The sequence below is a fragment of the Sceloporus occidentalis genome, unplaced genomic scaffold, assembly GCF_023333645.1.
Source record: "Sceloporus occidentalis isolate IW3139 unplaced genomic scaffold, rSceOcc1.0.p SCAF_2, whole genome shotgun sequence".
Lineage (NCBI taxonomy): Eukaryota > Metazoa > Chordata > Lepidosauria > Squamata > Phrynosomatidae > Sceloporus > Sceloporus occidentalis.
Genome location: NW_028316982.1, coordinates 142,068,140 through 142,088,203, shown reverse-complemented (window position 1 = coordinate 142,088,203; position 20,064 = coordinate 142,068,140). Strand labels below are relative to the sequence as shown.

Sequence of the window (20,064 nt, the reverse complement as noted above, 5' to 3'; positions counted from 1 at the left end):
AAGGGAGGGTTTAAATCTCAGGCCAGCCCCAAGACAAGTCTCTTTCCCGTTCTGTTTAGTCACAGGACCTAAAAGTCAGTTCCAGAGACTTACCTTCAGCCTTTAGGAGGATGCCAAGGTGTTCACCTGAACCTCTGTCTCCCCCTTCTATGTTGCCAGAGACCCCCCCCAAAAAAAGGTGTGGGGTAGGGGGGAACCCTTAGAAAGGGGAGGAAATTCCTAATTAGCCCCAAAGTGACCAGGAATGTTTCTCACACTGATGTTGAAGCGGGAGAATGGGCCGGCATTTTTCCAAAACTGAGAGATGGCTTGGCCAGCTTAACATGGGCTGTGCCCCATCCCCAGTTCACTCAGCAGCTCGCCTGAGAGAGCTGTTTGTTTACAAGTGCTAGTCTCTCTACTGAGAGGCTAGCAAATGCTCCCTCCCCAATCACTAGATCAGGGGAGACACGTTCTAGCTGGTAACACCTTCTTGTGATGTGGCAAAACTACAACAACCTCAGTTTTATCGCCTTGCCTTCCAGGGAGAGTTCTGGTTTAATCTGTTCAAGGACACATTTGTTTGTCTTGTCCACAGTATACTCAGCACTCTTCTCCAGTACCATATCTCAAATGAGTTGATTTTCTTCTTATCCGTTTTCTTTATTTTCCAGCTTTCCCATTTCATATATGGTGATGAGTAATGCAATGGCTTGGACAATTCCACCTTTAGTGCACATTTGTATATTTTTACACTTTAGGATCTCATCTAGTTCTTTCATGGTTGCCCTTTGGATTCCTAGTCATTTTCTTATTTCTTGATGGCAATCTCCATTTTTATCAGTGGTTTGAACCAAGGTACAGGAAATTGTACATGAATGTAATTCTGATTCTGCCCCTCGCATACAACATTAGAAATACATAGTGAAAACCAGACCTGTTTATGTTCTGAGTATGTGCTGTAAAGAAGTAGTCACTGTGAGTCAGGGTAATCCCAGAACTCTGTCTTCCACCACAAAGGTGATTCTGGACCATGTATGTGGCCACAACAAGCTTGGTCAATAGAGGTTCTTTCAATTCATATACTGACTCTCAATAATTCCTACCACGTTTGTCAGTTTATTTTGTCCAGGAATGCACATGCCTTTTGTTGTGGCCATCTCAAGGTGCATGTTTCAAAGCATGCTTGTCTCCCGAAGATTTATTTCTAAAAATTGACATTAAAACAAAGAAGAAATAACAATTGCTTGTTGAAAGGCACCTAATATTTTTTATGCAGGAAGCTGTACTCCTTCCTGTTTTATAATGCATATAAAAAAGGCACACTGTGCCAACTAAATGCTGAAGCAGCATCAATTTCTTTAATTGGCATTCAGAGATACAGTTGCCTTTTATGTACACATTTACATTGGTCAGAGGTCATATGGCCTTTCCAGCTAGGAAAAAACCCTCATAAAATCTAATATTTCTGCTTTACTTATTTTGTTGTAGCTCTAGAGTGTTATAGATGATATTATTTGCCCTTTGGTTTATTGTTTAAATTTAAAAAAGAGGTTTGGTTTATTTTCTCATCTTTATTGCTGTTAAACCAATGCAAGCATTTTTTGTGAATTAGTTTTTTTGGGGAGGGGTTGAGTCTATGTGGACATGTTCTAGAAAAAATATTCTTGATGTTTCGCATTCATCTATGGCTGGCATCATCAGAGAATGGTGGCATGAAAGTGTGGGGGGATATATATTGTGTGCCCCTTGGTTGAGAGGAAGTGATATACATGTTAATCTGTGTTTGGTTCTGTTGTTGAATGGCAAGGCCTTAGGGTGTCTATTTAATTAGTAATTCATTGTCAGCTGGGAAAACCCCTGACCTCAGGTGGTTTTCCTTTCCACTTGCTGGGTCTTGATTTTGGTGTTTTTCAGGACTGATAGCCAAACTGTTTAAGGATTTCTTCTTTCCTGTTGAAGTTGTCTAGGTGTTTGTGGATTCCAGTGGCTTCCCTGTGCATTCTGGCCTGATAGTTGTTGGCATGGCCCAGCATTTCAGTGTTTTCGAATAGCATTTTATGCCCAGGATGGTTTATAATGTGTTTCCCTATTCTGTCTGTGACTCCTTTGATGTATGGTAAATTTGTGAATTAGATTTTGCTTTTTAGGATTAAGATTAGGATAGGACTATAAGAAATAATAATAAAATAACCAATAGAGATGCAGAGCATAAAACAATGTAACAATTATTTTCCAGGATGGTGAAAAATGGGGATAAAGTACATTTTGAAAACTGGTATCATTATAGAACTATATCTATATTTTAGAAAATATCCATTTAAAGGATTGCTGTAACATTGTAGTGAATTTGTGGCATAAAAAAATGAAGTTTAAACCAGGCACTGACTAAATATGATACCTACATGTAATTGTTTATGAACTTTTATCTTACTTTTCTCTTTTAAAAAGGGGTTGCTCAAAGCAGTTTACAAAAATATTTTTAAAATAACAATAACCCATGATGTAGCTGTTTCATAACAAGGTAAAGACAGCACCAAAATACAACAAATAACAACCATCAATAAATAAAATAAAGGGGTGAAACAGAACACCATGAAGGGGTGGCTTCAAACTGCCCCTGACAAAGCTGAATTGAGATTGCGGCAACTGCACACCGTAGCCCCAATCCACCTTTTTGCCGGCCAAAAAAGGAGCTCTTTCTTGTGCTGGCAAAAAGCCGGCTTTCCCACCCTGCTGTGGAGCATGCAGCATATAAATACCATGCTGTCAGAGTGCCTGGAAGACAGTCCCTGTGTAGCTTGAAGCTGGCTGGGCATCTTGGGGGTTTGCATAGTCTGCATGCCCCCACCATGCACACCTGGCTGGAAGCCGGCTTTTTATGTCGGTCTGTTCCAGCCCAACATAATAGCAGACACAAATGTTTCTTTTGTAAAAAAAATTATAGTGGCAAAACTTACCTTAAAAGGATTTTGTTTTCTAGTGAACCACACCATGAATTTCTAAAATAAATGTTGTGGGATATTCTAAATACACCCTAGAAATGTACCTAATGTCACTATAATATTTTTATTTTTTTACTCTCAGACTTTAAGCCTGTATAGATCAGCATCATACACCGGCATGGGGAAGCATGGGGACATGGCATACACATGCCGGCCACCCCCACACTTCCCCCGTACTAGAATCACACTGTGGTGTCGGGCATCATGGTGCTCTGTTGGTGTAGCATTTAAATGCAATCTGCCAAAGGAGTGCCGAAAAGCTGCCACCACAGTGGCTAGGATACCCTTTCGACAGTGCAAAAAGGAGCCATTTTTTGCAGCTTCTTTTTGTGCTGCGGAAAGGCCAGATCAGAGCTGTGGTGTGTAGTTGCTGTGACCATGATCTGGCGAAGAAAGGGGCGGCTGCAGGCCACTCCAAAGGGGTGGTTTGCTGAGCCCTTTAGTCTTTTTTTCTTTAAAAAAAATGGAATCTCTAAGTTCACTTTGGCCATGTTCCCACTTATGGAGAATTCGGTGCCTGATTTTAATTGATGAATCAGCACAAAAATAGTTCCTGGTTCCCATTATGTTTGCGCCAATTCTACCAATTTGGAACAGGCAGTTTGGCTTCTCCTAGCCCCACCTGTCCCCAGCCATCCTCCTTACCGGTTTCTTCTGGCCTCCTTTGGCCTTTAACTGGCTTCCCCAGCTTCCCTGTGGCCTCCTTCTATTCCCCGTGGATGGGGAAGCTTGCAGAGAAGCCTCTTCAGCTTCTCTGCGACCTCGTTCCCAGTTTAACCCTACCCCCTTCCGTTCCCTGTGCCTGGGGAAGGCAGGCAGGAGGTTGCAGGAAGGTCGAAGAGAAGCTGTTGGCCCAGGTATGGAGAGGCAGGGAGGCCGGTGATGGGTATATGGCCGGGGTCATTGCAGCTGCCCCCCATCACTGGCAGTGGAATCGAATCTGCCACACCTAGTGCCCACTTGGGCTGGGGTGGATTCGAATCCTCCTGTGGTTCCCACTGGGATGAATCGATTTATTTGAGAATAAATCGATTCATCCCTAAAAAATCATCCCTTTAACTCAGTGTCTTTTTGAATCAATTTAAGAATAAATCAGTTCATCCCCCCAAAACACCCCTTTAACCCAGTGTCTATTCTAATATTTAAAACAGTAAAAACCATGGCCCCTCTTTCCAAATCGCTTCAGTGATTCGAATTAGGTGGGAATTATGGTGGTTTAAACCGGATCATTTCAAATCACAATCTGATTTAAACGATAGTGGGAACAGCCCCTTTAAACAGTATAGTTAGAGTCTGATTGTAACTTAGGGTTGGGTGAGAGCCTTCTTGCCCTTTGAGAATATTAAATTTTGCTCTGATGTTAAATTAAAATTAAATTTTCTCCTTACCCAAGGAGAAATATCTAAAATCACTTAAGGCAAAGGTGTGGTGGTGTATGTTGGAAATATATGGTACTGTACAGACCGGCGAAAGTGCCGGCCTGCATACATACTAGGGTTGCCTTGGAGCGCTGCTTATACACGCCCCGCAACTCTAGTACGTAATCTATATGTCAAAATGGCAGCGCCCAGTACACATGGGCGCCGCCATTTTGATGTGGCAGATGCTTAGCATCTGCACATCCCGGCACCATTGTGACGCCGCAAGTGCACCATTGGTGCATTGTGGCGTCACAAAGGCGCCGCATAAAGAACCCGATTTTTAAGGGTTCTTTTTGTTCTGCAGGGAAGCCCCATGGTCTGAAGGCTGCGGCTTCCCCGTGGAGAAAACTAGGGTGGTGGGAGACCGCCCGCTTTGGGCGGTCTGTATCCCACCATATGTTAACCTTTTCTTTAGACTTTAACTTTATGTGGCCATATGTGAAGAGAGGAGCATACTATCTGCCATCTTTCTGTATAGTATCATACAGATGACCCAAAAGAAGTGGTTTCAGACTGCTTTGGGGGCATGGTGTTTAGATGACATATGCTCCAAAAGTGGCCGGAAACCATGCCACAGCCACACTAAGGGGGAAAAGCTGGACTAAAAAGAAGCTGAAAGAAACCCTCCTTCCCAGAAGATGTGCACTTTCAATCATGTCTATAAATGCCCCAATGTCAGACCTGTTCCAAAGGAGCACTCCCTAACCCTAAAGTGACATATAAATGCACCAGTACAGGAGCACATTTAAAAAGGATGGAACTGGTGTTTGGGGTGGCGATGTAAAAAGGGAAATGTGACAGCCCTAATGGCTATAAGTAGAACACACACACAAATCAGACAGTCCAAGATGGGGCATGGGATGAAGGGGGCATGTAGGAGGGGGCAGGATTGTGCATTGCCAGTGTTTTACTGGGCACACCTCTGCTCCAATGCCTAGCAGAGGGTCACAGGTGTGACTATGTGCATGATCAAAAGGGATGGCCATCCAATGGAATGGCATCTAGGTAGGAGGCAGTCACTGGCGGCGTGCTCCTGTGACGGTGTGCATGGATGGTGGGGGGGGGGGTAAGTAAAAAAAAACAGCAGCGTGGCTTGAAACTGCCCCATGTGGTCATGACACATGTGGATCACCTTGCGTGACCTCTGTGGATGCAGAGTAGTGGCCTAAGAAGGAAAGCCTGCTCGATGAATGGAGGATCTTGGTGTCATCATTAATCCTGAGAAATAAGGGTACCTAGTTGTGTAGAAAGGCTTCACATATTGGGTAGGATATCATGCTTCAGACTGTCACCCTCTACATGGTGGGGTGGGAGGTAATGATTATAGAGTAGTAAGAATAGTGTGTTTCCCTTGTAATATATTGATTTAAACATGATAACAACTTCACGTGGGAACTAATGATACTGCAAGACACAGCCTTCAGGACATCAAAAGGGATTACGAGGCGCATGGTAGAAAGGAATTGATGTACAGGTTGTCATCTCGTATCTTCTGCCAGTTGAAGGGCATGGTCCAGGAAGGGAGAGGAAAATAGCAGATGTGAACAACTGGCTCCGCAGATGGTGCCGCTGAGAAGGATTTGGATTCTTCGATCATGAGCTGTGGTTCCATGAGGAGGGACTTCTTGCAACGGATGGGTTGCATCTCACGCAAGTTGGAAGAAATGTTTTTGCCAACAGTCTCAAGAACTTGATCAGGAGGGCTTTAAACTGAGTTCCAAGGGGAAGGGAGACAATATTAAGGAAGGCGAAAGGGATGGCGAAAATAGTCAAACTGACATAGAGGAAACAAGAAAAAAAGTGCAAGGACCCAACAGTGGGAGGCAAAAAAACTTGCACAGGCAGCAAGTAAAAGGGACCAATGGTCTGCGATGTCTCTACACTAATGCACAGAGCATGGGAAATAAGCAAGATGAACTCGAACTCCTAGTACAACAAAGCAAATATGATATAATAGGCATCACCGAAACCTGGTGGGATGAGTCTCATGATTGGAATGTGGAAATAGGGAGGTATAACCTTTTTAAGAGAAATAGGCCAAATAGGAAAGGAGGAGGAATAGCACTATATGTCAGAGATATTTACACCAGTGAAGAGATCCAGGACATCAATCCTGGAAGCCAGGTGGAGAGCATCTGGATAAAAATTAAAGGGGAGGGAAACAACAAGGATGTTATGGTGGGAGTCTACTACAGACCCCCAAGTCAGACTGAGGAATTGGATGATATCTTTCTAGAACAGATGACCACACACTCAGAAAGGAGAGATGTAGTAGTGATGAGTGACTTCAACTATCCTGATATTTGCTGGAAGTCAAACTCAGCAAAATCCTCAAGGTCTAGCAAATTCCTCACTTGCCTGGAAGACAATTTCATTGTCCAAAAGGTGGAAGAGGCAACAAGGGGGTCAGCTATTTTAGATCTGATCCTAACCAACAAGGATGACTTGGTAAATGGGGTGCAAGTGGTGGGATCATTAGGTGGAAGTGACCGTGTTCTCCTGGAGTTTGTAATACAGTGGAAAGGAGAAGCCAGGCATAGTCAAACACACATTCTAGATTTTAGGAGAGCGGATTTCAGTAAACTTAGAGAAGTATTGAGGGCGATACCATGGTCAGAAATATTAAAAGATAAAGGAGTTCAGGACGGATGGGACTTTCTCAAAAGGGAGATACTGAAGGCACAATTTCAAACAGTTCCAGTGGGGGGAAAAAATGGGAGGTGTCTCAAGAAACCAGGATGGATGACTAATGAACTTTCAAACGAGCTAAATTTGAAACGGAACATGTATAAGAAATGGAAAAAGGGGGAAATCACGAAAAAGGAATTCAAAGAAAGAGCAGGCATGTGTAGGGGTAAAGTCAGAAAAGCTAAAGCGCAGAATGAACTCAGGCTTGCTAGAGAGGTTAAAGACAACAAAAAGGGCTTTTTTGGATATGTCCACAGCAAAAGTAAGAAGGAAATGGTAGGGCCACTGCGTCGAGAGGATGGCAAAATGTTAACAGGGGACAGAGAAAAGGCAGAATTACTCAACACCTTCTTTGCCTCAGTCTTCTCAGAAAAGAAAAAGGGTGCTCAACCTGAGGATAATGGAGCAGAGGACAGAATAGGGGAATTTCAGCACAGAATAAGTAAAGAGATAGTAGAGGAACACCTTGTTAATCTAAATGAATTTAAGTCTCCGGGACCAGATGAACTCCATCCAAGGGTATTAAAAGAACTGGCAAATGTAATATCGGAGCCATTGGCAATAATCTTTGAAAACTCCTGGAAAACAGGAGAGATCCCAGCAGACTGGAGGAGGGCAAACGTCCCCATCTTCAAAAAGGGAAAAAAAGAGGATCCCAAGAATTATCGGCCAGTTAGTCTGACATCAGTACTAGGAAAGATTCTGGAGCAGATAATTAAACAAAGGGTCTGTGAACATCTAGATGGCAATTCCATAATCACAAAAACTCAACATGGGTTTCAGAGAAACAAGTCATGCCAGACAAATCTAATCTCTTTCTTTGATAAAATTACCAGCTTGGTAGATGAAGGGAATGCTGTGGATATAGTATATCTTGATTGCAGTAAGGCCTTTGACAAGGTTTCCCATGACATTCTTGCAAACAAGCTTGTAAAATGTGGACTAGACAAGGTAACTGTTACATGGATTTGTAACTGGTTGACCAGCCGAACCCAAAGGGTGCTCAACAATGGCTCCTTTTCATCCTGGAGAGAAGTGACAAGTGGGGTCCCACAGGGCTCTGTCCTGGGCCCAGTGCTATTCAACATCTTTATCAATGACCTGGATGACAGAATTGGGAACATACTTATCAAATTTGCAGATGACACCAAATTAGGAGGAATAGCTAATACCCCAGAGGACAGGATCAAGATTCAAAATGACCTGACTAGACTAGAAATCTGGGCCAAAGCTAACAAAATGAAATTCAACACGGAGAAATATAAGGTATTGCACTTAAGGCGGAAAAATAAAATGCACAGATATAGGATGGGTGACACTTGGCTGAATGAAACTATGTGTGAAAGGGATCTGGGAGTCCAAGTAGACCACAAGTTGAACATGAGTGAACAGTGTGATGCGGCAGCTAAAAAGGCTAATGCAATTTTAGGTTGCATCAATAAAAGTATAGTGTCTAGATCAAGAGAAGTAATAGTGCCACTGTATTCTGCTTTGGTCAGCCCCCACCTGGAATACTTTGTCCAGTTCTGGGCACCACAATTCAGAAAGGGTATTGAGAAACTGGAGCGTGTCCAAAGGAGGGCGACAAAAATGGTGAAGGGTCTGGAAACCATGCCCTATGAGAAATGACTTAGGGAGCTGGGGATGTTTAGCCTGGAGAAAAGAAGGTTAAGAGGTGATATGATAGCCCTGTTTAAATATTTGAAAGGATGTCATATTGAAGAGGGAGCAAGCTTGTTTTCTGCTGCTCCAGAGAACAGGACCCGGAACAATGGATGCAAGCTACAGGAAAAGAGATTCCACCTGAACATTAGGAGGAACTTCCTGACAGTAAGGGCTGTTTGACAGTGGATCACACTCCCTCGGAGTGTAGTGGAGTCTCCTTCCTTGGAGGTCTTTAAGCAGAGGCTGGATGGCCATCTGTCAGGGATGCTTTGATTTGGATTTCCTGCATGGCAGGGGGTTGGACTGGATGGCCCTGGTGGTCTCTTCCAACTCTACGATTCTATGATTCTGTGATTCAGAGTATAGCTGTTGTCAGCATGCCCAGTAAGGGGTCAAGAAGATGTAACAGGAACCAGTGGTATCCCAGAGTGTGAATGACTTGTGGGAAGTCCTAGCCCTGGATAGTCCAAAGTCCAAGGTTGGTATGGCCAGAGAAACATTCCTCCTCCTCCCTCTCCTCTCTCTCTCTCTCTCCCTCCCCCTAATCTCTTTTAGGGGCAAAACATACTCCTCCAAAGGGGAGGCTTCAAGTCACCTCTGAGAAAGCAGCAACTACACACTGCAGCTCCCATCTGCTTTTTTGCCAGTCCAAAAAGAAGCAGCAAACATCAGGAAGCAGACTTTAAGGCACTCCAGCTGCATGCAGCATGTAAATGCCACTCTGCCAGAGCTCCTGAAAGCTGGCCCCCATGTATATGGCTGGGTGGCTTCTCAGTGGAATGGGAGTATGCAGTGTGTAAACACCGTGCTCCCACACTGCCTGGAACGTGGCACAAAAGGGCCCTTTGTTTTGGCCCTTAGTCTACTCTCTCTCTCTCTTTCAGTCATTGTAAGGACTTGTTGCCTAGTCTACAAAGCTTGGTAGATAAAGGGAATGCTGTGGATATAGTATATCTTGATTTCAGTAAGGCCTTTGACAAAGTTCCCCATGACATTCTTGCAAACAAGCTTGTAGAATCAGGGCTAGACAAGGCAACTGTTACATGGATTTATAATTGGTTGATTGGCCGAACCCAAAGGGTGCTCAACAATGGCACCTTTTCATCCTGGAGAGAAGTGTCCAGTGGGGTCCCACAGGGTTCTGTCTGCGCCCAGTGCTATTCAACATCTTTATCAATGACTTGGAGGACAAAATTGGGGATATACTTATCAAATCTGCAGATGACACCAAATTAGCAGGAGTAGCTAATACCCCAGAGGACAGGATCAAAATTCAAAATGACCTGAATAGACTAGAAAGCTGGGCCAAAGCTAACAAAATGAAATTCAACACAGAGAAATGTAAGGTACTTAGGGCGGAAAAATGAAATGCACAGATACAGAATGGGGAGACAGCTGGCTGAACGAGACTACATGTGAAAGGGATATAGGAGTCCAAGTAGACCATAAGTTGAACATGAGTCAACAGTGCGATACGGAAGCTAAAAAGGCCAATGCAATTTTAGGCTGTATCAATAGAAGTATAGTGTCTAGATCAAGTGAAGTAATAGTGCCACTCTGTTCTGCTTTGGTCAGGCCTCACCTGGAATACTGTGTCCAGTTCTGGACACCACAATTCAAAAAATGTGGAGAATCTGGAGTGTGTCCAAAGGAGGGCTGCTGGATATGTTTAACCTGGAGAAGAAAGGTTAAGAGGTGATATGATAGCCCTGTTTAAATATTTGAAGGGATGTCATATTGAGGAGGGAGCAAGCTTGTTTTCTGCTGCTCCAGAGACTAGAACACAGAACAATGGATGCAAACTGCAGGAAAAGAGATTCTACCTCAACATTAGGAGAAACTTCCTGACAGTAAGGGCTGTTCGACAGTGGGACAGACTTCCTTGGAGTGTAGTGGAGTCTCCTTCCTTAGAGGTCTTTAAACAGAGGCTGGATGGCCATCTGTCGGGGATGCTTTGATTGGGAGTTCCTGCGTGGCAGGGGGTTGGACTGGATGGCCCATGTTGTCTCTTTCAACTCTATGATTCTATGATTCTAAGTCCAGAAAAAACTATTCATGATTTCTTTATTCAAAACTAAGGCCCCATACAGACAGGCCAAAATAAAGCTGCTTCAAGTCACTGTGGAGGTGTGCTGTTTAAATTATGCTTGCGTACTAAGAGTCAGGATGTTGCGCCAAAGCTGTGCTTCAGTCCTTAGGACTGGATCGTGGCTTTGGCGTGGCTTCTGGACTCTTAGTACGTATGCATCAGTTAAGCAGCATACCTCCAAAGTGACCTGAAGCAGCTTTATTTTGGCCTGTCTGTATGGGGCCTAAGTTGAAAAATGAGAAATAACTGCATGTTGCCTCTTGTTGACAGTATACAGTTATTTGGTACTTCTGACAAAATAGGGCACAATGTGTTTTTTTAGAGTGTACAATTTGCAAAAGACCAATAAAGCAGGTGAATCTGTCAGTTTAATCAATATAATGTGCCATGTGAGAAATGTTTTCCAATCTCAATTTACCCTGAAATTTATCTGTGGGGATCAGAGAGCACATTAGCAAACTTTCAATGTTCAGTGAGCAGTTTGTAAATGTTCTGTCAGGATAAAACAACTTAATGTGACAGATTTCCTGTGACTTGTATCATAATGATCTCCTCAAAAATGCATAAGGCTAGTTAATTTGAGATGAAGTGACAATACAAACTGCAAATTGATCTTGCAAAGGAAAAGGGGAGAAATTCTTATTCAATTCTGTAATAGTGACCATGGTATCTTGCTGAGAATAACATTCCTGTGAAACTGTGTTTACATTTTAGGTATTAGATGTTTAAAGCATCAGTGTAATCTTTACTGGTAGTTCTAGTCATTTTCAGTTGTTTGTTTAAATAACAAACCTTATTATATGTTTAAAATCCTGTCCAGCACAACGTGTTCTCCATGCACCACTTCATTCCTACAAGTACCCTATGGAGGAAACTGATTTGGCAAATAGTGATAAATTGTGCAGGGTCAGCATGAAAATTTTTTGAGCAGGTACTTGAAACTAAGTGGATTTGGTTTTCTATTTAGATGAACACCTACACACCATACTACAATGGTTTCCCCCCAAAACCACAATTTAAACCAGAAACTCAGTTTTATCCCTGTAGCATTGATGTGCTTGTCTGAGCAGTAAATCAAAAAATAATATTCCTACTCTTTCTATAGACAGCTGGTCTGTTACCAGTACCCACACTACCCATGCCACACTACAGTACCCATATCACAGTAGAGAAGTACCCATACCACAGTAGAGAAGTATTACTTTCATTTGCATTGTGATAGATCACTGAAGTCTCATATCCTATACAGTCGGCCCTTCTTATACACATATTTTGTATAGACGAATTCAAGCATCCACGGTTTGAAAATGTTCCCAAAAGTATACATTTCAAATATCTAACCTTGATTTTCCATTTTTTATAAGGGACATCATTTTGCTATGTCATTATATTTAATAGGACTTGAGCATCCAGGGATTTTGTTATCCACGGGGGATCTTGGAACCAAACCCCAGCGTATAACAAGGGTCCACTGTACTAAGGTCATTAGCTTATGTATTATAAGCTGTATGCTATTTTATTTAGGATATACAGAGGAGGAGGAGGATCAGTAAACTGTACTGGATTAGGGGTGTTTGTTTTGATATTGGAAAATGGTGTGAAAAATGCAGAGTAGAAGCATCTCAGTAGTAAAGTACTCCTGCTTTCAGGGCAGCAGGCAATTGGAAAAAAAAGATATTGCATGTAGGGGGGGGGGCAATTACAACAGGGTTACTTTTCAAAATCAAGCTTTCTACTGCATTATAAAATAGTTAACTTAAAAACAATTAGAGCCAATTTGAAGGTTTATTGACTTGTGTGAATAGGATATTCATCTTAAGGTGTCTTTTGAAACTAGGCCTATTAAAGGTGTGCTTTGGAATGTACCTTTAGGCTTATTAGTTTGTTCTGTGATCCTGTTGAGTATCCCTTACTGAAATTTGCTTGCTGTGAGAAACAGCCCCACTGTCAAAATTACTTTGCTTCACTAAGTGTAACAGTAGGGCGGGATCTTTGTGTGTGTGAAGGTTAATGCTGTCCTTTGAATAAAAGCATAATTGTATGGCCCTAGTGATTTGAAATAATTTAAATATGGAAACAAATTAGAAATAAAAAAGCTTGCTATTTCTCTTTTTGAACACATAAAATATTCAGTCTTATGCTCACTGATCTAACACTACATTGGCTATACTTTCCCAATTGTCTTTTGCCTTTTCAAGTGGGAGTCCCTTTTAGCAGTTATAATGTTGTGCTTTTGTTGTGCTAAACAGATGTGTCATTCCAGTCCAAAGCTTTCTACATTTCAGTAGTAGGAGAGATTATGATTTCTATCTTTACTGAAATTAACTCTAGAGATAAGTACATGAGAATTTTTTTATTTTGTTATTTAAATATGTATGAAGAAACATATCAAGCCCATTCAAACCGTCTTTTGAAGTAACCTTAAAACTGAAGGGAAATAAAAGAGGCAATCATGGGGTGGTGTAATGTTATGAATAGTCAATTGGAGATTGGTTTTGGTATAGGCCTCCTGCTTAAAGGGGGCTCGTGTGGGAGTGGAGAACAAATTTGCACTCCTTTGGAGCAAGCAAATTAATACATTCAGTCATTTGTTTTCAAGTTATCTGTGCAGGCAAAAACCAGTTCGCAACTATGAAATAATATTATCATGTGACTAGGGAAAAGAATTCCATGTGTGGGCGATACTTATGGAGAAATGGTGCTGTGCAGGTAGGAGTAAGCTTGCTTCACAATGACTATGGTCACCAGAGAATTAAGCAGGTTATTCTGGTGGTATATCCCACAGCACCACTTAATGTTATTCCGTATAATGGATGGCTGCTATTCCATTCTGTTGGGAAAAAACATGCAGTTCTACTGCATGAGGGAAATGTATGCCTCTCCCATTCAATCTGCTGGTCTCTTCTTTACTTGACTCTAGACCCAGATGCCATGTGGCTCTGAGTGCAAGACAAAAAGTGATCCTTTTACTGGTAGATTGTGGTTCTGAAAATAAGAAGTCTGAACATTTATTTTTCTTTGTAGGAAAACATCATAGAGGTTATTCGAAATCAGGAATTTTTACTGCTGCCTGCAGAAGAACTCCATAAACTTCTTGCCAGTGATGATGTGAATGTTCCTGATGAGGAAACCATTTTCCATGCCTTAATGAAGTGGGTGAAGTATGACATGCAGAGGAGGAGTAATGACTTGAGTATGTTACTTGCCTACATCCGATTGCCGCTTCTTCCACCACAGGTACAGTTTGGTTGAGTTCTGCATCCTGAAAATCGATGTGCTTTTTAAAAACAGATATTTTCCTCTTTTTCAAAAAAAATATGTAGCATTGCGATCTCCCAGTGTTTTTACATGAACATTTATAACAACCATGATGACAATATTTGATCCAGGGTGGGGTGGGGTGGAGAGAGATAGTATTTCCCCATATAATTGTATTTAATTTTGAAAAAGTTAAAACTACAATAAACTATAAAAGAACATGTATAACAATATAATGTTACTAAAACTGCAGTTCTGTGTATGGTTCCTCAAACATCATTCATGGAGATTATGGGATAAATCAAAAGATTGGAAACAGAGGTCTGATCTGAGAGGAGGGACCTGAGAAGCCTACCTCCATCCTGTGAGAAAATCTGTACTCTCCATTGGAAAGACAATATAGGCAGATGGCCAACTCTGCTGTGGCAGAGCAGGAGTGGTTTAGGATCTGTGGGATCCAAAGCTCTTGCAGCCTTTGACCAGCCTTTTATACCTGTTGTTAATGTATAGGTTTATATGATAAAGAAATAAAGAAATATGCTGAGTATTATCTCAAGCATAACATACATGGTTTGGAAGAAATAGTGTAAAATATCCTAAGGTCTGGGAACCCTGAAGAGACCACAGTGAGGTGTAGGGAGTGGGGGAGAAGATAAGGAATAAAGTGTGCTGTATATTGTGTGTTTGTGCATGTATAATCAGAAATGGTATAAGTTTATAAGATCTAATTAGTAGTTCCCCAGATTGGGGGCAGATTCCAAGGTACTGAAAAGCCCAAATGGTCTTGAGATTCTTTGAAATGGGTTTTGCAGTAATCAGGAAATGCTTTGAAGTAGTTTTCCAAAGTGGTAACACTGTGTTGTGAATGGGCAACAATGGGCGTGCATTTCCAGGCAGAGAGGATTAGTGTGCAAGATTGCCAGTGCTTTGTTTATATCAGATCTGCAGCTCATTGATCAATAGTCTTGGATTTCCTCAGCTCCTCCAGATGTCTGGAATAGATCAATCAAAGCTGGGTGGGGGGGCTTCATGTGACTATTCATGCTAGTTTACATGCTGAGGCTGCTTTCTAGTAATGGCATTTGCATCAGGGTTATGAAAGGGTCACCCAGCCTATGCTTTATTAAGTTTATGATATAAAAGAGAGAAGAGGTGATGAGAGACCCCCCTCCCCCCCATGGGCCTAACAGTAGCTTGCTGCTATCATAGAATTACCCTTTGTTTGAAGGGCAACATCTCCATATAAGAGAAATCACATTTCATAGGACAATGTGTCCCTATGGTTTCTCTCAGAACAGCAATCATGTTACTCAAATGACATACATACATGTCCCAGCATGAGTTGGTTTGGCCTGGAACAGTTATTAAGAAAAACAACTTATGACACAACTGTCAGAATCTAATCAGATCTGACATAAGTTGTGTGTATGTGTTGTGTTAATTTGTTATATTGGTTAATATAGTATTATAGTGTTTATAACTTACATTGTTGGGCAATTATGGAGGTACAGTGCTGGTGTAAATGGCTAGTAGAATGTGCAGATGTCTGGGGAAGGTTTTCTTTCATCAGGACTTTTATTATTATTATTATTATTATTATTATTATTATTATTATTATTTTCTTGTATCCCACCTTTCTCCCAATATAGGGACTCAAGCCAGTGAACAAGTATAAAACAATACAATTTAAAAACAATATGAAATATTAAAACGCATAATATACAATTTAAAAAACAATTAAACAATTTCAAACATCAAAACAGTTATAGATTAAAATAAAATATATTAAAAAAGAAACCATTAAAATTTGGGTAGCCCAGCATTAAAACCCCAGTGCTTCTCTGCTTGATAGGCCTGCCTGTACAGGAATGTCTTTACCTGGCATCGGAGGGATAATAAGGATGGGAATGGAAAGCATGGGAATGGAAAGCAAAGACAAGACTAGAAGTATATGATGGGCTGAGTGGACTGGGCTGGCATGGGTGGAAGGGCAGGTTGGTATTGATGTGTAAATGAATCAAAGTAAAGCCTTCAAAACGTTAGGGCAGGAGATTGTTCATTTTATGCCAGTGTTTATGGGTGATGGCAGTTTGGTCTGCAAACATCTTGCTGACAATACCTACAGTTACTTGAATAAAATTCTTGCTGTTTGAAATACAGAAGGCTGGCTCACTGAGGTTTTTTTGTGGGTTTTTCAGGCTATGTGGCCATGTTCTAGAAAAGTTTCTTCCTGACATTTCGCCAGCATCTGTGGCTAGCATCTTCAGAGAATTGTTGTGGTGGTGGGGAGGAATGGGCAGTTCTTGATATCAATAGACTAAGGGGATGCCAGTGTGACATAAAGTGTAAAACTGTCAGATTCGAACAGAATAAACTACTTTTCAAATCCAATTTACTCATGAAGCACACTGGGTGATCTTGGGACAGTGACTACTTCTCAACCTTAAGCTTTCACCTGTAACTTTGGCTGATATACTGTATATTGTCTACACTAAAAGGGATTTTTTTGAGAATGTTCTAATGTTCAGCTGGCTATCTTTGCTTTATATCTGGCCATGACATATACCTGATCTGGTGACATACAAGCAAAGATATAAAGAATATTCACAAATTAGATCCTGATAGATCATGAGATTTCTCAGTGATTTTCAGTAGATCAGCAAGGATTTCTGGCTTTAGTTATTTAACAGAAGCTGTGATGACATTACACCCAACTAGGATGTAATTGTTTGCTTATTTTTGCAAAAAAAAAAAAAAAAAAAAAAAGGAAGGAAGGAAGGAAGGAAGGAAGGAAGGAAGGAATCAAAGGTTTTGTCTCCTTTGGCAGAAACCATGAGTATTTTTTCTAAAAAAATTCTTTACATCTCTACTCCACATCCTGTCTTAAATTATGCTGTCTTCCCCCTCTTTCTTTCTTTCTTTCTTTCTTTCTTTCTTTCTCTTATGCAATTTATTGTATTTTATGCTCCTGTGAGCTCCTTTCAGCTCTTATACTTAGACTCCTTGCTCACAATTCTTTATTTCTCTGTGTACACCTTCCTTAACAGGCCATGAATGGATTATTGTAAAAACAAAGTAGATCTTGTGTACAGATACACTTTAGTTTTTATCCTCATCTTAAATACATTTGAGCACAATTAATATGTTACTGGAGTGGTAATACACAGGCTGTATACAGACATACACACAGAGGGGGAGACAGTAGGATTCTGATGATGGCTCTCAAAATTATGGTAAAACTTTTTAAAAAAATCATAATCACACTATATCACAATGGCCTGTTACAGACAGGCCAAAATAAAGCTGCTTTGAGTCACTTTGGAGATATGGTATTTCAATTATGCATGCGTCCTAAGAGTCCAAAAGCCACACCAAAGCTGCACTCCAGTCCTTAGAACTGGCGCGTGGCTTTGGCGCGGCTTTTGGACTCTTGGGACGCATGCATCATTGAAATACCATACCTCCAAAGTGACTCGAAGCAGCTTTATTTTGGCCTGTCTGTAACAGGCCAATGTGACCCTGAGACCTAAAGTCTACCAGCTCCTGGGCTGGTCAGCTAAAAAGATTGGATGTCAAAAAGATGTATTTATTTGAAAATCACATTAAACCAAGTATGGAAAGTGATAACAGGGGACCTGTTATACTAAATAATATTGAACAGCTTAATAGATGGGCTCATTAAATCATAATCTTTGGGGAGGTGTTAATGATGTGAAAATAGTTTCAGCTTAATTTGACTTATTACAGATGCTACCAATGAATGTTTTCCCATACCAATAGCTTAATTTGCAAGGTGAAAGGGAAAAAAAGAATCAGATTTTGTCTCCCACAGAAAGAGTTTTCTGTATCTTCCTCAGAAAGTGTGTGTGTGTGAGTGTGTGTGTAGTGAAGCCTTGCCTTACTTACAAGCTTCACATTGTCTTCTTTTTGAATTTCTCACTTCCTGATCATATTGTGAAGAAGAAATTGGATTGTTAATTAAGGGCCATTATACCATGTGTTTTCTCAGCCTTCCTGACATTGGCAGGAATAGAGGGAATGAGTGTTAGATCGAACAATACTGTTCATATTGAGGCTGACTCCCATGATTTCAGTGCAGCTCTTGCTGCATGTAGCCTGATAACTCCTCCATTCCTGCTTCTCAGCCCTTCCCCACAGAATACTGAGCACTCAAAAATATTATCTCAAAAATGGAAAATTGTATCCAGGGCCAATGTCCCATTTTAGGATTATTTTGGGTTTCTCTGATCTTAATGAGCCTTTTTTTTCTTTCCAAAACTGGAAGTGACCACCCAATCACTTCTACTTTCTGGAAGAAAAAATAGGCAGGTGTGGCCCATGGTACAGGACTAAAAAATGGAATGTGTGCACTTGCAGCCTAAACCCATGACTGTTCTACAGTGGCTTTCAGGCAGACCTTCAGTTGAATTTTATCTTTGTAATAAATAATTTTGTAATTTTATTTTTGTAATTTTTTAAGAGTTTGCCTTCAGTATAGACATTCACAGTACAGCTCATGATTCAAGAAAGAAAGAAAGATACAGTCGGCCCTTCTTATACACTGATTTTTTATACATGGATTCAAGTACCTACAGTTTGAAAATATTCAAAAAAAGTATAAACTTCAAATATCAAACCTTGATTTTCCATTTTTATAATGGACACCATTTTGTTATGTCATTATATCTAATGTGTCTTGAGCATACATGGATTTTGTTATCCATGGGGGATCTTGGAACCAAACTCGAGAGTATAACAAGATTCTGCTGTATATGCAACTAAAAACAGCAATTGAAAATAATTTAGGAGCTTATCACTCAGCATTTAGGAGCTTTATCACTCAGCTGGAGCCGGGATGCAGGATGGAGGCAGGGATTATTGCTCACTAAATCGCCATCAAGCCGCCAGCCACCATCAACCTGGGTCCCAGCTGGATCCAAACTGTGCCCCGCCAACACTTTTTAGAAGTTGGAAAGCTTTCCGACTCCTAAAAAGTGCTGGTGGAGCGTGGCTGGGACCTGGGATGATGATGGTCAACGATTCAGTGGTAATTTAGTGAGATAATCCCCACCTCCATCCCACATCTTGACTCCAGCCGGGAGACTAAAGCCGTTTTGAAATGCTGAGTGATGAGCTCCTTAAGAATTAAACTCTACAGAAATAAAAAGATCTTCACTCGACACTGGAAAGTTTACTCAGGCTTCATCTGCACTGCAGAAATATTCCATCGTGACACTGCTTTAATTGCCTTGGCTCAATCATATGAAATTCTGGGAAATGTAGTGTGTTGTGGCTCCAGAATTGTCTGACAGAGAAAGCTAAATGTCTCACTAAACTACAATTCCCAGAATGTTATAGCACTGGACCTTGGCAGTTAAGGAAATAGCAACCTGAATTACTTCTGCATTGTCAATGCAGCCAAAGTAGAACTCAAGTAAAACATATTGGCTGGAAATTCCACAGTAGGGATATCCCACAAGTGAAAAGGTTCTTCCCTAATTTTGCACTTTTCTCTCCACTGAGGATGGTGATTATGTGGATAAAGGCCTCCTACAATGGGACTGCTTGGGCAGGCTAGTGTTGAATTGACCATTCCTTAAGTACTCTGGTCCCAAACGACATGATGATTTCATGCTATGTTTTCAGGTAAAAACAAAACAGTACACACACACAGGAACCCACACAGGCATACAATCCCCAGCTTAAGCTTTATGTAAATTGTTCCTAGACATGAGAATTTTTATTTTTTTTTGAAAAAGGAAGACAAATAGACAATAAGTCTGATTTTAAGAATTTTATTTTATATGCGATTACATACATAAAGTGTTATATTTTAAATTCTTATCCAAATAAACCCACTTAATGCTTTCAGTGAAAAACTGCCAACTTTTAATTAAAATAGATTCAGGCAGGGATTGAAAATAATTACATTGGATTTATTTAACTGCTAGCAGACTAA

General features: G+C 40.9%; 1 protein-coding gene across 2 annotated transcripts in view; it reads left to right on the top strand.

Moving 5' to 3' along the window:
- KLHL1 (kelch like family member 1) overlaps positions 1 to 20,064 on the top strand; it is a 193,180-nt gene that overhangs the window by 94,968 nt on the left and 78,148 nt on the right. For both annotated transcript variants that reach the window (XM_089507962.1, XM_089507961.1), the window contains exon 5: positions 13,872 to 14,084. In XM_089507962.1, the coding sequence (XP_089364088.1) occupies positions 13,872 to 14,084 (213 nt within the window). The remainder of the gene's footprint in view (positions 1 to 13,871; positions 14,085 to 20,064) is intronic.